At 34.1% G+C, this 20718-nt stretch overlaps 1 protein-coding gene across 2 annotated transcripts in view; it reads right to left on the reverse strand.

The window, feature by feature from the left end:
• MYCBP2 (MYC binding protein 2) overlaps positions 1–20718 on the reverse strand; it is a gene marked incomplete at both ends in the record, with an annotated part of 205740 nt that overhangs the window by 161980 nt on the left and 23042 nt on the right. For both annotated transcript variants that reach the window (XM_084234986.1, XM_084234987.1), the window contains 6 exons: positions 2834–2930; positions 4149–4220; positions 4445–4687; positions 6381–6577; positions 10651–10804; positions 16954–17169. In XM_084234986.1, the coding sequence (XP_084091112.1) occupies positions 2834–2930; positions 4149–4220; positions 4445–4687; positions 6381–6577; positions 10651–10804; positions 16954–17169 (979 nt within the window). The remainder of the gene's footprint in view (positions 1–2833; positions 2931–4148; positions 4221–4444; positions 4688–6380; positions 6578–10650; positions 10805–16953; positions 17170–20718) is intronic.

Raw genomic sequence — 20718 nt, forward strand, 5'->3', positions numbered from 1 at the left:
AAAAACAAATGTTCAGCAAGCAAGTATAAAAGCACACACATTTCCCAAAATAACTGCAGAGAACTAGGATGAATCTCTCCATTAATCATAATACCAAAAAAATAGTATTTCATGTCTATTTGCACCTGAATTAACAAAACATAATTTCTATTTTGGAATGCAGTAATGGAGCCCACCCAAAAGAGTTGGATTACTCCATATCTTTGCCCAGGAGCTTCATACTAGCATACTTCCTTATTATAAATACGCAAAACACAGGCAGACCCTTACCAAATAGAGAATTCAGTGCTCACAAACTGGAAATAGAAACTGGGAGACAAGGCCCACTGGTAGCCCAAGACACTTGGTAATCAAAGAGAGGAGAAATCGAAAGAAAGAGTTCCTAGTCCACTGTACAGAATACAAAGAGGCGCAAGAAAGATGCTTCTCAAGCTCTAAGCAGTAAGATTTTAAACTAAAAAGCAAAGAAGAAAAACTCATTATAATTTCAGATAAATGCAGGGGTGAGGAGTGAAGCGGCGCAAGAAGAGTAGCAAAAACCCTCATGATCTCAGGCAACCTGAAGACATGAAGAGCAAATGACTTAAGAATACAAAATAAAAGGTATGTCAACATAAAAAAGCTAAAATGACAATTAATGGGGGAAAAAGTATTTTCAGTTCATCAATACTAGGTTGAAATATTTATAAAATAGATTAAAAAACAAGTTCGAACATGAAGTTCAAGGAATTACCAGATTTATGTCAATTTTAAACATGGTATTCACTGCCAAGTATGAACCTGACAATTCACTTCTGCTCCTTCTTAATGGAGAAGCTGCAGAGCAGCATTGCCCTGGGAGTGGGCATGGGGAGGTGGGGGGAGTACTATTAAAGAAATCACAGTCCAGGTGAAAGAAATGGCAAAATGACAACAGACTTCTTCAGGCTTGAGGATGAGTCTTCCTGCTGTGTGATTTCAAAAAGATTTTCTTTCTCCTTTCTTTATCCATCATGTGATGCTACAACACAGCATCTTCAAGAAAGTATCAAACAACATCTGCCAGGTCAGAAGAGGCAACATAGGGCTATCCTCCCAAAGTCTGGTTCATTCTTCACCATGAATATGATACATATTTATAAAACAAAGAAAACCATACTAGCATTGTTAAAAGTTGCATTGTATATACTAAAAATGATGTAAAGAAGTAAATAAGGACATTAACAAATCAGTTTCTATCATGGTAGGACAAATAAAACACCTATAGGAAGACCATTTCAATCACAATCTCTATTAAATGATTAGGGTTTTACAGAAGTAAATCCTTTCTATAATATCCATCTGTTGGCATATGGGGGCAGGGAAGGAGTCTTGTAATTTTTCTTCCAGGACATCATCTTAAAATCACTTACATATAGAGCAATAGGGATGCTCACTATAATGGACTGTAATTTATATGGAAAAAATGGAAGGAACTTTCACTATATATATCAACAGAATATATTTTATAACAATAAAATGATGTAGAAAATTATTTAATGGCCTGGAAATATATTCAGAATACATTAAGTAAAAGGGATAGGTTAAAAAAATATTATGTGGCCTAAGATCACTTTTTTACAAATACATAAGTACATAAATATACAGGAAAAATACACGTCAATATGTTAATAATGTTTAAATATGGGAAGGTGGTTATCATTAATTTTGATACCAATATAGTAAATCTGATTTTTTTAATATATTTTATATGTATATATATATGGAAGGCACATATTATTAATGTATTTATTGTGGTAGTGGTGGTGGTCATGATGATTGTGGCCCAGGTTTTGTGATGACTTAAAAACCCTGTAGACATATCTGAAAACAATTATTTACAAATTTGCTTTAGTAAGTCATCTATTTTCCAGATTTGTTTTCTTTGTAAAACAAACATGAAATGTGGTATTTACTCCTTAACATGGTATTATGTACAGTAATTTGTACATACATGTACACTGAATAAATGTGTGATGAATTTATAAGAATTATTAAAAATTAACAAGCATCCTAGAAGCAATTCATTTCAACATATTCTTCAGAAGTAGTTCTCAATCATTTTAAGGTAGCCAAGTGCAAAGAAGTAGTATTGCTGTTTACCATGTCTTTGATAGACACATTAAGCATTCAAGATTTTAGTGTAAATAAACTCCTTTAGAAAGCATAAAAGACATAAGGAAATTCAAAGACCTGAAAATGGAGAACATTTTATGTATTTTCCCAGTGTTCCACAAAATGTGAGATCCACTGCCTTAGCATTTAGACAGCACAGTGATCTGAGTGATAGATGAACTTAAAGCAAAATGAATTTTTGTCCAAAGTGCCTTATCAGACTATTATTAAAATGTTTAAATCATGGAACTTAAAAAAAAAATCCTGACCCTAAAATCTCTCTCAAAACCCTTTAAAATAAAGAGGAAAACCCAACGGGCACTGTTATATATACCAGAAGGTTCTATATATCAGGTTATCATATAAGAGAATCATTGATGTGGTTTTAGTAAGAGCAAAAAAGAAACATCATCTTTCTAATTAAAAAGTTGACACAGTCTTGGGATGCAAATGAAGAGATCAGGCTGCAGAATGGCGATAATTTGAAAACAAACAGTAAAACACTTTATACTGTATTTCTGATATCTGTGATCCTCACATGCATTAACTTTGTATAGATTACAAAATGTTTTGACTCTCAAAATTTAAACCTATCTGTAAGCAAGCACTATTCCTTGCAAATAATTTAGACATATGACCTGACATGCAGATCTCATAAAATCATCTGTGAAGAAAATAAATGACTAGTTCAGCAACATACCTGGTAACATTACAGTACCATCCTGCTCCAGTGTTTCAGGGCTTATTCTTATGGCTGTCATGCTGTGGTTATTCACATCTCTATACAATAAATAACCCTGATGACAACAAAAAATTTTTGCTATGTTGTGTATTAAAGTATTTCTTCATTACCAACCAAGCAAGAAAAGAAACCGCATAGGCCAGCATTAGAATTTTTTGAGAAATAATACATCAAAATCGATGTCTAAAACAGATTAAAGATTAAAATTACAAGAACATGGTCTACTTTAATAGGGAAGAAATTGTACAACTTGGGTATCAAGTTATCCTATTATTTTCTCACATATATTTGATACACTACACAGAAACTACACATATTTTGCTCAAAATTGTTCAATTATTCACCAAATAATTAAAATGACCACTGTTATTTTAACAATATTTTATGGGGGAAAAACTGGATTATTTAGATTAATACTTCAAAATGAACACAGAAGTGGTCTTAAATGAAGTGATATGCCACGATATTTTTGAATAATGTATTTTCCATAGCATTATTTTTTTATATCCATCTACAAAAAAGCTTGGCCTTCACCTCTCAGGAAGGGATAGTATAGAAACAAATACTTCTGGCCCTTTGCTCATCATTCACTTGCTTCTCTCTATGGGAGGAGGAGTGATGAATCTAGTTGCTGACACTCATTTAGCCAAGTCATTCAGGTGATGGGATCACAGCATTAGGAAAGCTATCACTGTCTGTAGTGATACTCTCACCCTCCCTGGGGCAGTTAAATACTGAATACTGGGCAAGCCAAACACTATTCCTTGGAAGACACTGATATAGACTTAGAATGGAGGAGTTTTTGGTTTTGTTTTTTAAATTTCTTTTTTCTTTATTGAGGTAACATTGGTTTACAACATTGTATTTGATTTAGGGGAAAAGGCTCACCCTTCTCAGATAAATTACCAGAACACCCTCACCATCAAGGTACCCATAAATCCTTTACCCTAGGTCATTGGGCCCCCTCCTCCCTCTCCACACCCTTCTAGCAGTTTTTATTTTGCAGACATATTTTTAGGGCTTGTTTTGGTTTAGTTTTTTCAGAATGGAGGAGTTTGTGGTAACAGCTGGGCCTTAAGACATAGAAATATTACCAGTTCAGAGATGGTAATGACAAAGGTGGTTTCTGATTATTATCTAGAGGTTCACTTGGTAAATCCAACAGAAGATACTCTTAATTTCAAATTACAGTTAAATATCAAAAGATAAAGTAAGTTAACTAACTGTCCAAAGTCACACGTTTAAAAAAAATTGATTTTGGATATTCTCCTACCTGAGCATACCCTAACCATGACTTTTTTTCTTTTCTGTTTCTGATGCGAGATGTAGAGTTGTATATATGCCCCTGTAAAATAACAAAAGTTAGTCTCTCAACAGTTTCATAATTAATAATCAATGAAAAATAACACAAATGAAAGAATGACATTTAATGCATGTTTCCTTCACCACTTTTAAAGAAATACTACCAAATAAAATTAGATGGTACTCTAAAAGTAAAGCAAGAAGAAAACACAATTCAGTATGGATATAACTTCTGCTGTGATTAAAAGCTGTAAAGAATTACATTACCCTAACTGTTCCACTGTATCCAGAACCTATTTTGTATAATCCATCCTTGCATAAGAGATAAAGAAAAAATCCATCATTCTGAAGTAGACATTGATCATCTTCATCAACAGATATTTCTTTTAATGGCCACTTGTGCATTAAAGCTGCTTTCTTAATGCCATTGCTAAACCAGTCCTGAATTTGAATTTTTCCCACCAACACTGCCTGGACACTTCTCTGTAGTGAATTCAGTATTGTTGGCACCTATTTGAAAGAGAAGGGGAAAAAAACACATATTTAATTGTCTTTGAAACACAAAACAGACAAAATATTTTAGTAATACATCATTATTAATAAGAAAATAAATTTCCTTCAATGATCATCAGCAAAATGTGCCTTGACTACAAAAAGCAAACCTCAAGCAGGCCAAGATAAAAATATCAAATCCAAACGATATTAATTTATGGCTTTTGACCAAAAACACTGAAATATCCATTATTTTCCAAAGCACCAGGAAACTTAAACTATTATTTTATGTTTTGTAAGCTAAGATTAGTAAAATGTATGAATCCTGGACATAAAAAAATCATTTGTTGTGTACAAGCCAAAATGATACCTCTTGTAAGATATGTATAATCTTTAATGTTTCATGATAATAAAGCATAAAATTAAGTATAAGGGAAACAGTAGTACTTCTACAAATGAAATAAAATTTCTTGTTTCTCTTCTGCTTTGTTAATACCCTAATACCATTAACATTAATGATTTTTCAAAATATAAAAATCTGTGTATTCATTCAGCATTCATTTAACCAAAATTCTCTCTACACGCCCCAACACTAACCCATCTACCTTCTGGACCGGCCAATTTCAACTTACCATTTAGATCTCACCTTGTATCTGCTGGGGTAATCCTACATGAAAATAAATTGCATGTATGCCTAATAAGCTCATGTGTTTGAACTTATTTGATAAATGATATCTGAATGTTTGTGTGTCTATATTTTAAGCATACATTTAAATTAAAATATTGCCAAACCCCCAAAGCACACCTGCAGAGTGCAGTTTGAAAACAACTGCATTAGGGGAACTTCAAAATAAATAGTTTGTAAAGAGGAAAAAAAGATTTCAGATATGGAAGAGGGAAAAAATAAAAATTGAAATTTAGAATCAAGGGACTGCTCACATGTTTGACAAGGAGAGTTCAAGATCACTGAATAAGTCACAGACTAAGTCACCCGTTCACTATCTTTGCCCTGCTGATAACAGGATAGAGGCAGCTTTTCCATCTGTTCTGTAGGCTGTCCAAGGGCAGAGAAGAGCACCTAACAGAGACTTAAAACTATAATTTCTTACTAAATTTCCAGAATAGTTCAAAAAAATTACATGAAATTTACCTACAGGGAGGATTATAATCCCCACCATTAACAAAGGAGAAAAACCTGTTTCACAATCAGATATTTAAAAGCACAAAATGTGGTATTTGAAGTTAAATAGCTCAAAAACAAAAAACTATAATAAACCAATCAAAACTATAGTAGAATTCTACCATATCCTACTCTTTCAACAGGGAACAGATATTTAGAAACTATGAAGACATTACGTTATTGAAAATTCAGGGCAAGATGGGAGGTGTGAGTAGACAATGCAAAGAAAGGGAGGCAGTGTAATAAGACAAAGAGCATGTTAGAAATGTCAGAGTTTTTAGCAAATTTCCATTTACTTGTGAATTTTTCATTTTCTTAAATTTCACTTAATACTACAGTTAAACACACATGTAGAATAGCCCAAAAAAATGAAAATTATTTCTATATCAACTTTAAACAAACCAAACCATTATACTGCATATGCAAAAACCATTCTTCTGAGTAAGCAGGAAATTCTTATTGACAGAAATTGAGATGAAATTTGCAACTTGGCATCTTAGAAATTTCCAAATAGCTACAAATATGAAATACCTGAATTGTTTGGCAAGCGTGGCTGCCGTTGTTGGTGAGAATAGCAGAGATAGCCTGAAGTGTCCTTCCTGTTTCTCCCCAAGAAGCCACCAGACTAAAGAGGCAAGCACAGGAAAGTGCTGTCAGAGACTGTCCTGTGCTGTCATTCATTCCAGTGCTTCGAACAGTGATTTCCAAAAGGAGCTGGAAGAGAGATTCTGTGGATAAAATAGAACTCAATTATAGTCATTCAACATGAAGGACATACGTACTTGTTTGTTCATACTTTGCTTCATTATAAAAAAATTTCAAGGCAGCTAGGAGACTTTCTTTTCATTCGTTCCTTTCTTGTTATCCTCTTTCCCCAAAGTAGAATATTTATATAAAAAGGGCCTTAGATAACATTTCATTCAACTGCTTATTTCTGTAAATGAAGAAATGGAATCTGTCCAAAATCATTTTAAAAACTTGCCTTGAAGCAGTCACATATTCAGGAAATACTATCAAGTAATGGACTTATTCATTGGACTTATTTTACATTTTATAGGGAAGAATATAGGTTTCTAAAATGTTAAGTGTTCTGGAAATTATGCATTTATTTGTAAAACAATACAACATCCAAAACACGTTATAATGTCTTTACTATAAATGCTGGTTTTATTGCTGCCACAATTGCAAGTCACAGTTACAGTGGAAGCATGTGATTTATTTTGTACTGTAGAAAAAACCTCGAAGTCAACAGAAAACATACCTTCTTCCTTAATCCATGCTATCCCACCTCCTAACTGGACTACTAAAATGTGTTTATAAGTTAGCTCCTACCATTCACTTTGTGCCCTGTGGCCAAAAAATTGTTAAAACCAGACTTTAAAAGATCTTAAAGGATTTTTAAAATCTGACGTTCTACCTAAAATCTATTTACTTTGTTAGTTCCTTCCTACTACTCTCTCTTTTCTTTTTCCTGCCTTTTCTTCATTTGTCTATACATCCTTTAGTTTTTCCTTTTTTCTATCTAACCTTCCCTCTGCTTTTCACGTCAACTGTCCTTCCTTTCCTCCATCACTTATTTTCTCCTTCTTCTGTTTATTTTTCCTTCCATTATTATTATTATTATGCCCATTTATCTCTTAATCAGCAAATATTTACAGAATTCTCTTTGTATATTAGGAACTATGCCAGGTTGGTGTGTTACATTGGCAAATAAGACAATGAGTATCTTCACCATCAGAAAATTTAAATTCAAGTGAAAGAAAGCTGTTGAAGCACTATGTAATACAGAATTTTTTTTTAAGTCTGAGAAGATAGTGACTTTCCATTCCTCCTAGAACAATAACCAGACTCCTTTAACATGATCCCTAAAGTTCCATATGATCAAGTCCCTGACTCCTTCTTCACTTATGACAGAGTACTGCATCCTCCCTTCACTTTGCTATTCCAGTCGGTCTTTTTCCAGTCATCATTCTGCCTGTTTCAGATCTTACTACATGTTGTCCTTTCTGCCTAGAAACTTGGTTAACTCCTTCCTACTCATCCTTCAAATCTCTTATTTTTAAGGAAGCCTGTTATAGTCTCAGAACTCTAACTTGCCCCCATATATTTACCCACATTTGTAATCACATGTGTTCAACTGTTAGAGATGCTAATCCTTAATAACAGCAATGATGTTTTTATTAATCATCCCATGTACTCTTACCTCAGAACACAGGAGATACTATTATTACATTTAAGTGAATACTTGATAATATATATTCTATTTAGAAAGATGGAAAAACAGCAGAGAGAGACCATAAGCACTGAAAGGATAGTAAAAAGAGACCAAAAATAGTATAGCAATATTTGAAGCGGTTAACAAGAAAATAAACAAATTAATCAGGTCAAAGTTTTAACAGACAGATGATTAAGCTAAGGAACACATTATATATTAAAAAACCAGTACTAAGAACAAGCGTTACTTGAAAAAGAATAAAGGAAAGGGACTATTTATGTACAAACTGGGTACATAAGAAAGTATATAATAACTAATAGAAGACAACAAAATGGTAAAAGATCCAGGAGGAAAGAAAAACATGTTGTTCAAAGTAAGAAACTTTGAACAGTAAAGAGGTTTTAGTGGCAATTTAAATACTTCAACTATTTGCTAATTGACAAGTCAGAGTTCAGAATAACTAGCAAAATATTCTTTAATTAATTAGCCTCTTTGGTAAAATGTTGTGAAGCCAAGCAGTGCAGTACAATAGTAATATGATCAATAACCAACATGGTGGCTGCTTCTTAACATGACAGCTTTTATTTGGTATCAACAGTTCAATAAGCGGGGAGGGTATTTTTAAAGAAATCTTCAGTTTGTTTTTATGGCTAACATCCCTATTTCCCTACTAAAACAAAACAACAGAAAATCAAACACAAAATCTAATCACTATACATGATCAAAAATAATCTGACATGGTTCAGACAATTAGGTTGCAATTAGGCCATCATATATAGATCTAATAAAATCCAAATAGCCAAGAATAGAAAAGAGAATCAAACCCTAGTTCCGATCAGTACTAAGGTCACCAAATTGGCAGCTTTGGCATCACCCAGAATGTTATTCCAAATGCAAATTCTTAGGTCCCACTCAATCCTACTGAATCAGAAACTTGTATTAGATACAAATTACAAGTTAATGCTTGAGATTTTGAAATCTCAAGCAATCTCAACTGTCTTTGAAGGTCAATGCTTAGTGTTAGAGAATAGCAATTAGCCAATTTTAAAATATGCTTCCATCTCTATTTCTATTCCTAAATAACTTTTAAATAAGAGCTCCTACCTTGCTTATGTGATTCTGTGTTGAGCCTAGATTACTGGCATGAAAGGCGGGAATTCATAAAATTCAAATACACAAATACTTAAAGGAAGTTCCTACTGATTCAGAAGCTTTACCCATAACTAAAATAGATTTTTATTTATGATGAATACAAAAAGGATGCTGTCTCTGTTTAGAAACTAATTGTTCCCTTTTTTGCTACTTCTTTGATTGTGTAAAATAACATATGAAGTTAGAGAAAGCAAATATTAATGTATTTAATGGGGTTTTTAAAATTTTTTTTTTATTTTTATATTCCCCACACAATTGCAACCCCCTGATTTTGACCCCAAGCCCTCCTCTGCCCACCCCCCTGCCAACTGTGTCTCTGGTTCATAGTTGTTTGTTGATTTTGATTTTTTTCTTTCTTGTAGTTATTCTTTTTCTTTTTCCTGATCCCTTATTTAAGTTTTCTAGATTCCTGCTATGAGTGAGACCATCGGTATTTTACTTTTTTTTTTCTGGCTTATTTCGCTAAGCATGATCCCTTCCAGCTCCATCCATGTTGCTGCAAATTGCATGTGTTTATCTTTTTTGAATGCTGAGTAATATTCCATGGTGTCTATGTACCACACCTTCTTGATCCAGTCATCTATTTTTGGGCATTTAGGTTGTTTCCAAAGCTTAGCTATTGTAAATTGTGCTGCTATTAACATAGGGGTGCAGGTGCTCTTTGAAATTAATGTTTCTGTGTCCTTTGGGTAAATACCTAGGAGTGGAATTGCTCTATCTTTAGTAGGCTGAGGAATCTCCACACAGGTCTCCATAGTGGTTGGACCAGTTTGCACTCCCACCAACAGTGCAGGAGAGTTCCCTCCTCTCCACATCCTCGCCAACATTTGTTGTTGCTTTAACTAACAGTTTTAAAAGAATTAGTTAAGGGCCTCCCCGGTGGCGCAGCGGTTGAGCGCTGGGTTGCGAAGCTGCCCGTGGCCTCTGTGGCGCCGGTTCGATCCCCGGCTGCTCCCCGGCCACCTGAGGAGGGTCCCACATGGCGCGCAGACCTCTCCTGCCGCCCGCTGCTCCCCTCAGCAGTGTACTTCGGTCCTTCTGCCTGCTCTGCTCCCCGCTCTGGCTCTGGTGAATTCTCTTACCCTCCCGCGCTTCTGACTGTACCCAGTGCATGTATAAACAAAAACAAACAAATAAATAAATAAATAAAAATAATAATAAAAAAAAAAAAAAAAAGAATTAGTTAAGGTAATAGTGACTATAAGGCCTGAGGACTATTTTTGGGTTCCAAGAATTTGTTTTTTCTCCTCCCCATATCATAATAATCAAGAAATAGTTTAACTCTTAAGCCATAACACCAGTGGAACATAGTCAGCAACATAATATTTATATCTGAGTATAATACTTAAAGGCTGCATTTCAAACTGCTGGATGTACTTCATAAGAAAAGCTATTTACATTCAAACATTTCATTCAATGCATCTGAGCTCTTACCTAGGACCTCCGGGGGCTCTGACTGGAGGCCTTCTGGCTGCTGACCCTGCAGCACATTAAGCAGAGCTTGCAGACTCCTGAGGCACAGGGATGGATGAGAAAATCGTGTCTCCTTGATCAATTCAAAAACTTCACAAAGTCCAACTTCAATGATCTATTTAATGTGAAAAAAAATTATACTTTATATCAAGTAAGCTAGTAATACTTCTCAGGCAGTTTATTTGGTATAGGTTATTTCAACAGCTAATGATTAACTTGCAATGTTTAAAGGGAAGAAAAATGTAACACATTAAAGAAAAGCAGTATATTTTTAATTGAAAGATTCAGAAAATCATGTAGTTAAATGGAAATTTTATTTAAAAAGAATGGCAGTTTTAAAAACTGGTTTTAATATAATGAACTCATAATAAAATGCCATGAAAAATCTAACAGTGAACTCAATCACTAATTACATTTACTGAGAAAAAATATGCTGTATTAATTTTACAAAGTTCATTTGGTTGTATTCAATTAAAAATCAACATTATTTTATTATAATTCATACTGTTACTTATCACCAGGAAAAAAAAAAAAGACGACTATAGCAAACATAGTGAAAATATTAAAAAAGGAACTTTGCATCTTAGCCTTTTCTGTGAAGGTACAATCACCATAATATTGTTTACAGATATGTTCCTAACTTTAATTAGATTATTATTCCTCATAGGCATGAAGAAAACACGATTCAGGGTTTAGTTAAAAATAGAAAAATTAAAGAATGAGAGAACAAATATGATGAATTGGCACAAGGAGATACATTCAGAAGACAGAACAGACAGTGAAATTCCATTTCTTTATTAAAGCCAACATTTTGACAAACAGATATATAAGATCTTTTCAGGAGGTGTTAAATTATTTGGAGAAGTTAAGAAGTAAAATTAAAACAAGACTAGTAGAACTGCATCAAAGCATTAATTTTATTGGCTGTAATAGAGGAAAAATATTCCTTCTTGCTGAGATTTGTGCATTGATTCAAATATTACATAATTTTTTTAAATACTTATTTTGTGCAACTCACTACAGGAGATATAAAATTTATTATATTAGACCCTATCCTCTAAAAGTTTATAATCTAACAGTTTAAATGAACCTTCTATATAAGTCTTTCCCAATCCAGACTTCTGTTACAACATTTATTATGCTATAATGCAACTGACTATTTAGAGTTTCCTTTTGCCAACTAAACAGTGGTGTCCTTCTGAATCAAAGATTATTTCTCAATTAGCTTATTATCTCCCAATGACTAACCCACTGACTGGCATATAATAAACAGACCATAAATATTCATTTAACTGTTCTGTCATTTGTGTGCTTAAATCCCACTGAAACTCAGCAATAATTTTCCAGATAAGGGTCGAATCAGTTGCAGGCAACTAAGTTGCAGTTCCAATTATCATTTGCAAGATTTCTGAAGACAATAAATATGACCAACAAGAAAAAAATAATTACAGGACTGTTTTCAGAAATTTATCTAAAATCTTAGCAAACTTGATTATAACCAAAATTACAGAAGTTCTATATAGAGTTTCAATTGGCTAAATGCAATAGCCAAGAAAATTTTCCATTTGATACAGTTTCTTTTCCTAAAATATGTTAGAGGGCCTCCCTAGTGGCACACTATGAAGCAATCCGCAGCCTCTGCAGCACCAGCCAGATCCCCTCCTGCCAGGGAGCGGCCCACATGGCCCAGCAGATTTCTCCTGTCTCACCCCTTGCTCCCCTCAGCAGTGTATTTCAGTCAGTCTGCCTGTTCTGTTCCCTGCTCTGTCTCTGGTGAATCCTCTCACCCCCCCACCCCCCGCCACATCTGGCCTGTACCCCAGTTCTTGAATGCATAAATCTTTTTTAAAAAATAAAATAAAATACGTTAGAAAATAAAAACATACTGTCCAAGATTTCTCTGCTCATGTACTTTCAGGAAACAAACCTGAAATCAAAGATCTTCTGCATGTAAAACATAAGGCTTTATTCTAAAGCTAATGGGAGACTACGATATCCTAGCAGCCTTTTTGTAATTGTTTATTTACTATCAATCGTGTCTTCTAATTCAAAGAAGATTATTCACAGATGACATTTCTGGCTAGAGTTTGGAAGTAGAATAAGTAAAATTCCAATAGTAATAGGTAAGTATTGAGTCTTGCTAAAAACTGTAAGGGGCTATAAACTGAACAGTTTCTTCAGGTATCTCTCTTAAAATTGAGGTATAATAACAAATGTATGACAATAGCCAACTCAAGTAGGCTGCCTATGAACAGAACACTGGTTTTTGTGAGACATACACATAAAACATTAGACATAATGATGAGGGCAGAGAACTAACCCTCTATTTATGTTAACCACTATGGATTCTCACTACTCTGTATCTTAGTTCACTATAGGTTTCTTTTTTTAATAAAGGATTAAACATACTTCATCGCCAAAATAGTAGTATGTATTCAATATACAAAGTATACAAAGTAAAAATCAGCATACAAAGTAAAAATCATACTCAAGTTTTCCAGTCATATTTAGCTCCAAATTATTGGGCAGATGAACCAGACATATTGTGAAATAAGTCTTTTCTGAGGTTTGACTGATTATATTTTATCATATGTATGAATTTTGAACTGCACTAATAATAGGGAAGGTCCTACACTATGCTTCCTCCTCCCTCAATATTAGTAAGAAAGAGTATAAAGAGAAACTATATAGCATCACGTACACAGATTTCATAAGTAGGGGAAAGAAGCATAATTTTAACACTATATGTGTCTATATAGAAACATTTATAGCAGATTTTCTGGGTAAACGGAATTTTAGAAATAACTTATAGAAAAATGTTCTGCATTTTTTAAATTATCCACAGTGATAATTTGCCTTTATCAGCAAAACAAAAACCATGACTTTTAAATAGTTCATTATAATTAGTAACAACATGCTAGGCTTCAAAAATTTCAATTTCAAACCATAACTAACTACCAATACTTGATCATCTACTTCTATTTAGAAAATATTCTTTTTTTTTAATACTGGATGGTGTCAGTTATATATGGAATATAGAGAAACCAAACAAAGTGTCAAACAAAGACAAACTTTAAAACCAACCTTTGAAAGCTGACTACAGATCTAAGGCATTGGGGGTTGGGGGGGTAGTAAGAGGGAGGGAGAGGTTTGAGAAGGGGAAGTGGGGAGGCAAGGAGAGTACAATGGACTATGGTGAAGACCATGGGTGCAATTTGGTGTTGGGAGAGTGACAGTGACCATATCTGAGGGGGAAGTCCTATACTGTCATAAATATTAACAAGGATATAAAACAATGGTACTTCATTAAAATAAACATATTTTTAAAAAGATTTTTGTATATTTACTGAATTGTACCTTTACTTCATTATCAATAATTAAATCCTGAAGATTCTCTATTCTCCTCCAATTTTCCCTTTTCAGTAAAAAGTATCACTAACAAGAAATTTTAGAAATATTTAGAGTTTGCCTTCTCTTTCCCCCCTTCATATGTAGCTAAAAAACAACTGCAATTCTGTCTCCTTAACATTTCTTGTATACCAAACATTGTCTCTACCCAATTCCAACCCCTCATTAACATTTTCTAGACAATAGCAATAACTGCCTAACAGGTCCCTCTGACTCCAGTCTCACTACTCTTTAGTGAATCTGTGTTACTAGTACCATTTTAACTTTATGAAGCCTCAAGTTTGATGATACACTTTTGCTTAAAATCTTCAATATTTCCAATTCACAAGACATAATCTGAAAATGGGTTATTATATAGGCCTTGCTTAATTCACTTTAACTTTTAAAAGAAAGGAAAAAATTACATTAAATGATACTTTAACAAATAAAAACTGTAACAATTATGTGAGAAAGAAATAGAAAAGACATCTTAGGTGAGAAGAAGGAAAGTGACAACCATACACAGAGGAGGAGCAGACCAACCAAGAAAAGGAAAGAACTGACATAAAAGAGTAGCAAGACTATAGCAGAAGCACATAAAAGACCAAAAGGAAAAGAAAAATGCCAATAATTCTCACCTGCCTTCAAATTCCTATCACCTCAAGCCCTAAAGAATTCATTATTCTTTAGTATCAATCCTCCATTGTCATTCGAACAGCTGCTGAAAACACCACCTGAGAATTGTACTTCCCACCCGTGCCCAAATCACAGCATTCTGAACACCTCTACATAAAGGAATTTCATCATTTCTTTCTCTCTCTTCATATCATTCATCATGTCATCTCACCAATTGCCTGGAAATTTCATTTCTTGGATATAAAGAATTTCTTAATAAATTGAAGAGTTCCTTGTAGACTAACTCAAATTCATTTGCACCTACACATTTTCTTGTTTGCACTTAGCCTGACAGCTATAACTACATTTGTGATTTATTGAGCACTCATGCATTTGACATCTACATCACTTAATCCTCACTGTAAACCTATGAGATAGATATGATCTACACTTCAAATATGACAAAACTAAGACACAGAGAGGTCAAACAGCTTTCCCAGCATCACACAGCTACAATTTGGGAAGTGTCTGAACCCACTCAATTGGACTCCACAACACATATTCTTAACACTATGCCCTATTTCTGATAGCTCAACATGTGATGGAAAATTCAACATTAATCACTTGGGGTATCTAATTTTCTTTGAAAGATCCACTTTTAACTCTGCATCTTTTAACTCTGCTGATCATGCCATTTTGTATCTTTAACAGTTGTTCTTGACTGTGTAAGTATCTTTTAATTTGAACTACAGCTTACTGTACAAGATCTGTACATTCATGCAAAAGATTTCTCTGGGTTTTTATTTTCTTCCCAATACTGAACTTAGGCCAGGTGATTAGCAGAGTGAGCTTATCAACATACAGAATGGAATTCTTACCTAAAGTATATTATGTAAGTCATGTAGTCTTAGATCCTAGCTTAACAACATTTTTTTCCTTCAGTTTCCCCTAGCAAAGCATAAGAAATAAGAACAAGAGACCACAGCTCTAACTGGAGGAATTTACATGCAAAAAATGACCCTGTTTGTTTTGGGTTGGAAAAAAAGGAGGAGGCAGCAGAGTAGGTGCACATAAAGATACAGGGCAGAAGAGATCAAAAATGAGGAGATAAGAATGTATGAAGAAAGTTGATGAAGCTAAGGAAGTTCAGCTTCATTATCCTATGAAATAGGAAGCAATTCATATGCTAAGAATCAAATGAAAAGAACCTGACAGTAGGATTTGGCAATAGCTATCACAATGCATGTTACAGAAATCAGATCAGGAACATTAGATTCTATCCTTGTTACTATTTTCAAATAGTAAAAAATATTTACAAGAACCTCTTACATATAAAAGATTTCAAGGTATACTTTTAAAGTATCAATTTAGTAAAAAGCTAACAGACATGAATCATTTAGTTGAAGCAATTGTTTAAAATTATATTTTAAAAAAGTACTATGCATGTATCATCTATGATATAGGCACCCATTTAAAAATGTATGTATTTTTACCCATTCCATTAGTAAAGATATTAACTAGACTTCCTGTATAGAAAAATTGAGTACCTTAATAGATTACTTTAAGAACAGTTTGTTCTACTACAACATATATATTTCTCCAACACTAAGCTAGTTTACAAAAATGAGACATAAATACATCAGAGAATGACACAAGTTGTGTTGATTCTTTTGTAATTTATTTTTCATAGGTAAGGCAGCTGAAATAGCAAGAGCGCCATTATAACCTTGGCCAGCAAAGGCCAAAAGCTCACACTGCAGCTGCTACGCAGCCAGGAGCCCTTTTACTTCTATCTCAAGAAAAATAACAGTATATACCGGTACCCAGGGCTCCCTTCACTAAGGGGCGAATCCCCCGTTTTTCATGGTTCTTGGCTTGTGTAGTAGACTGTTCTTCATCCTCTGCCTATCTCAGTGGTAGCCCATTGGTTCAGAGCTCCACCTCTACCCGCACTGGCTCAATGCTTATAAGCCAACATTTCCACTCTACTGCTTTTATACATTTTTAACAGCTCCTTGTATGAGACTGCAATCCACTAAATTCCCTGTATGTGCTTTCCAAGTTCTCCTCACTGAGTTACCAATTACTCTTTTTGTTATCAGAGATCTAGTTATAAAGTTTTCCTTGTCTACTTTTCAATATAAATCCAGTTCTTTTTAGTATACAATTTTATGAAAAATAAGGTATTTTAGGAATGCAAATACATGAATTATAGCCAATATTTTTCTAAGTTATGCACCTAAGTAGAACTTACTAACTTACCTTTGGAAGCTTGATAGGGGGCTCTTTGGATTCCTCTTCTTCATCACTATCGGATTCTCCACTCTGCACAGAGTTCTTAGATGCAGCTGCCAATGATGTTTCCTTTTTCTGCCATTCGAGAACGCAATGGCGCACATTACAATAAATATTGAAGGCAGACGGATTGCTATGTAGTTTGATATCTGGTATGATTAATGTATTCTCCAAGTTTTCCGACTGAAATGCAACACATAATATTTCAATTTACTATTCCTTTCCATCATCAATTCCATTTTAAATAATAAAAAATTAGAGCTCATTCAGGCTCCCTAATTTGCAATAGTCATAAGTCACACAGCAAAGATAATCTAAATTTATTGCCTCAATTTATACAAACTTTCTACCCTTCTTTCTACATTTTACTACTTTTTGAGTAACACACAAATAAGCAACATGACATGGGTTCGGAGAGGTAAAGAACTGAACTCTATGCCATGATAGTGTTATAGGAACAGAGTTAACAAAGCTTAACTTGTGGAGTATCAAAGGATATTAACTTGATGGCTTCCTAAGAGACCCCAAATGTATTCACTGACCTGCCACAAATGCTTAATCATATTTTGATTTCTCATAAAAATAGATATAGGTATTTCAACAGAAATTAGGGCTTAAAAAACCCTTTAATTTTAGTCAATTCTTTCATTAAGTAACAGTAATACTAAGAAAATCACAGATTATGGACAAACGTTTCCTCAAATGTTTCTCAGTCTTGATAAGTAATAAAAATCACATGCTTGATAATTTAATTGTTAAAACTAAACAGTCAGTTTCTATTCTGGTACAGCATTTTACTTCATCAGACAGCACCTACACTTTTGAGATCAACATTTACATTACAAATATGAAAAACCGTTTTAAAATATAATCGTAAGTATATCCAGGAAGTATTTAAGATAAATAACATGACACCTCAGATACCCAAACATTAATGTCAAATTCCACCCTTTCGCACTTGGCATTTATAGCAGAGAAATAAAAACATGTTCTTCCAAAAAAAAAAAAAAAAAAAAAAAAACCAGTACATGAACATTCATAGCAACTTTATTCAAGATCACCAAATAAACTGTGCTACATCCATACCCTGAAATATTTATTCAGCAATGAAGGATACAAACAACTTGTACAAATCTCAAGATTATGCTGAATGAAAAAAGTCAATCCCAAAAGATTAAATACTACATGACTGCATTTATATAACATTTTTGAAATGCCAAAATTACAGAAATGGAAAACAGATTCATGGTCACCAGAGGCTATAGAGAGTATGAGGATGCCAACACAATTCAAAGGAAAAAGAAGTATGTTTACCAAATGATGCTGGACCGACTGAATACCCATGTGGGAAAAAAATAGCATGAATCCTTATCTCATATCACACACAAAATTTAACATGAAATGTATCATGAACCTCTGTATATAACTGCAACTACAAACTCTCTTGAAGAAAATCATTTGTGGTAGACAAATATATCTAAGGGCACACAAAAAAAATCATATAAGGAAAAAAAATCAATTAGAAATACCTGACAAAGGACTTATATGTAGAATATTCAATAAGAAGACAATTATAAAAGGGGGACAGGATTTGAACAGGCATTTCACAAATAAAAAATAGCAGTGACCAAAGGCACATGAAAAGAGGTTCACATCATTAGCCACTGGAGAAAAACTAGCTAAAACCACAGTGAGATAACTTTATATACTTATTATAAAAACTAAAATTTTGAAAGGCAAGAATACCATCTGTTTTCAAAGTTTTGAAAATTTGAATTTCTCATATACTGCTGTTTGTAGTAAAATGGAAGCTCCACTATGGGAAATAGTTTTTCACAGTTTCTTTGAAAGTTAAACATTCATCTACCAAAATACCTGTGAGGAAAGAGTTACTAACACGGCCAGTGATCACTTATTCCTACCACTTCTCTAAGGGAGCTATCCACTGACCCCGGGTCAATACTCCCGAATGTTCTCTGTAGTGTTTTATGTTAGTTATTGATGATTTTATTATATTCACCTGGAGGTGAGGTGTGCCTGCTGAAATTTAGGATTGTTTTACACAAACAACGAGTTTGATGATATGCAGCCGAGTTAAACTTCCATGGTACATTGCATAGCGGAGACCTCTCTGGGACAGACAATCATGAAAATCTTAGACCCTAAGACTCAAACGGGCTTCCCGAGGCAGAAATATTCCACACATGTTCCTGCAATGCGCTGTCAGAGAAAAAGCAAGTCCTGTGTGCCCAGATAAGAACAGATAAGGAAGCCTATACTTTAACTCCTTAAATACTACCAACACATTTTTTCCCCTACTGCCTGCTCTGTAAACCCTCAGTTGTAAGAAAGTTTAGCCATCAGATAAATTGTTTTTAAGTCTTCAACGTTTTCTGTTATATCACAACGATTTACCAGAAAGGAAACACCTCCTACCCTTCTGCTCCTAAGTAGTTACCCAAGGAAAATAAAAATATATATCCATACAAAGGTAGTACACAAAAGTTCACAGCAGTTTTATTCTTAAAAGCTAAAAACTAGAAACAACACTGAAATGTCCACCAACAAGTAAATGGATTAACAAATCAGCATAAAGCCATATGATGGAATACTAAAGAGAAAAAAAAAGAATTAGCTATTAATATATACAACTACAGACATGCTCAAAATTATGTTGAGGGAAAGAAGTCAGATGCAAAGAGTACACACATTAGGATCACTTTTATATGAAATTCTAGAAAACAAAAACTAATCCAAAATGACAGAAAGTGCATCTGTAGTTGCCTAAACCCAGAACTATAGTGATGGAATGAATACAGCAGAGAAGCCCTTGAGGATGATGCACATTTTCTCAACTTTGATAGTAGCTTTCAATACTCACTGAAACCCTATTCCAGGTTGTCCTTTTAAGGAACCTGACCTCCTGGTAGCAAGAGGTGGAAGAATTTCCTCATAAAATGGATTTGATTTCTCCTTTTAAAAAGGAAGGTAGGATTAATCAGAGGCTTGAGGAGAGTGATAAAGGTCTAAAACAGTCACAGGAGAAAATGGGAAAACTATTTAATCAGGGAAAAAAAAAGCACAGTCTAGCTATGGAAGGTCCTTTTTAGACTGATGATCATGAATGTGTGCCGGAATCAATTAACTCTTAGTTATTATTAGCACATTGTATTCACCTCTAGGAAAAGAGAAAACAGCTGGAGTCACAGAGGCTTGAGTTTTGTTAGAAGAATGTTACAATCATACACAGCGGAAAAGGAAGATGAGGTAGGCAGAATAATGGCCTCCAAAGTTTCCCCCTACTCTCTCAAACTTGTGAACATGTTGCCTAAGACAAAAGGGACACCGCTTTAGATGTGATTAAATTAAGGATTTGGAGCCAGAGAGATTATTCTCAATTATCTAGGTGGCCAATGTAATAAATGAGTGGTAGGTCAGTCAGAGAAAGAGACACAACAGCAGAAAGTGTCAGTGACATAGCATGGCCTTCGAAGATAGAAGCAGGCACAATCCAAGGAATTCCAAAGCCTTTAGAAGCTAGAAAAGTGAAGGTAATATCTCCTCCTAGATCCTCTAGAAGTAAGAGAATCTTGCTAACACCTTGATTTCGGACATCTGACTTCGAGAACTATAATTGAATGTGTGTTGTCTGAAGCCACCAGGTTAGTGTAATTTGTTACAGCAGTGATAGGGAAAAAATACAGCAGATTAAGCAGGAGTTTTTCTAAAAGA

This window comes from Talpa europaea, assembly GCF_964194135.1.
Source record: "Talpa europaea genome assembly, chromosome: 6".
Lineage (NCBI taxonomy): Eukaryota > Metazoa > Chordata > Mammalia > Eulipotyphla > Talpidae > Talpa > Talpa europaea.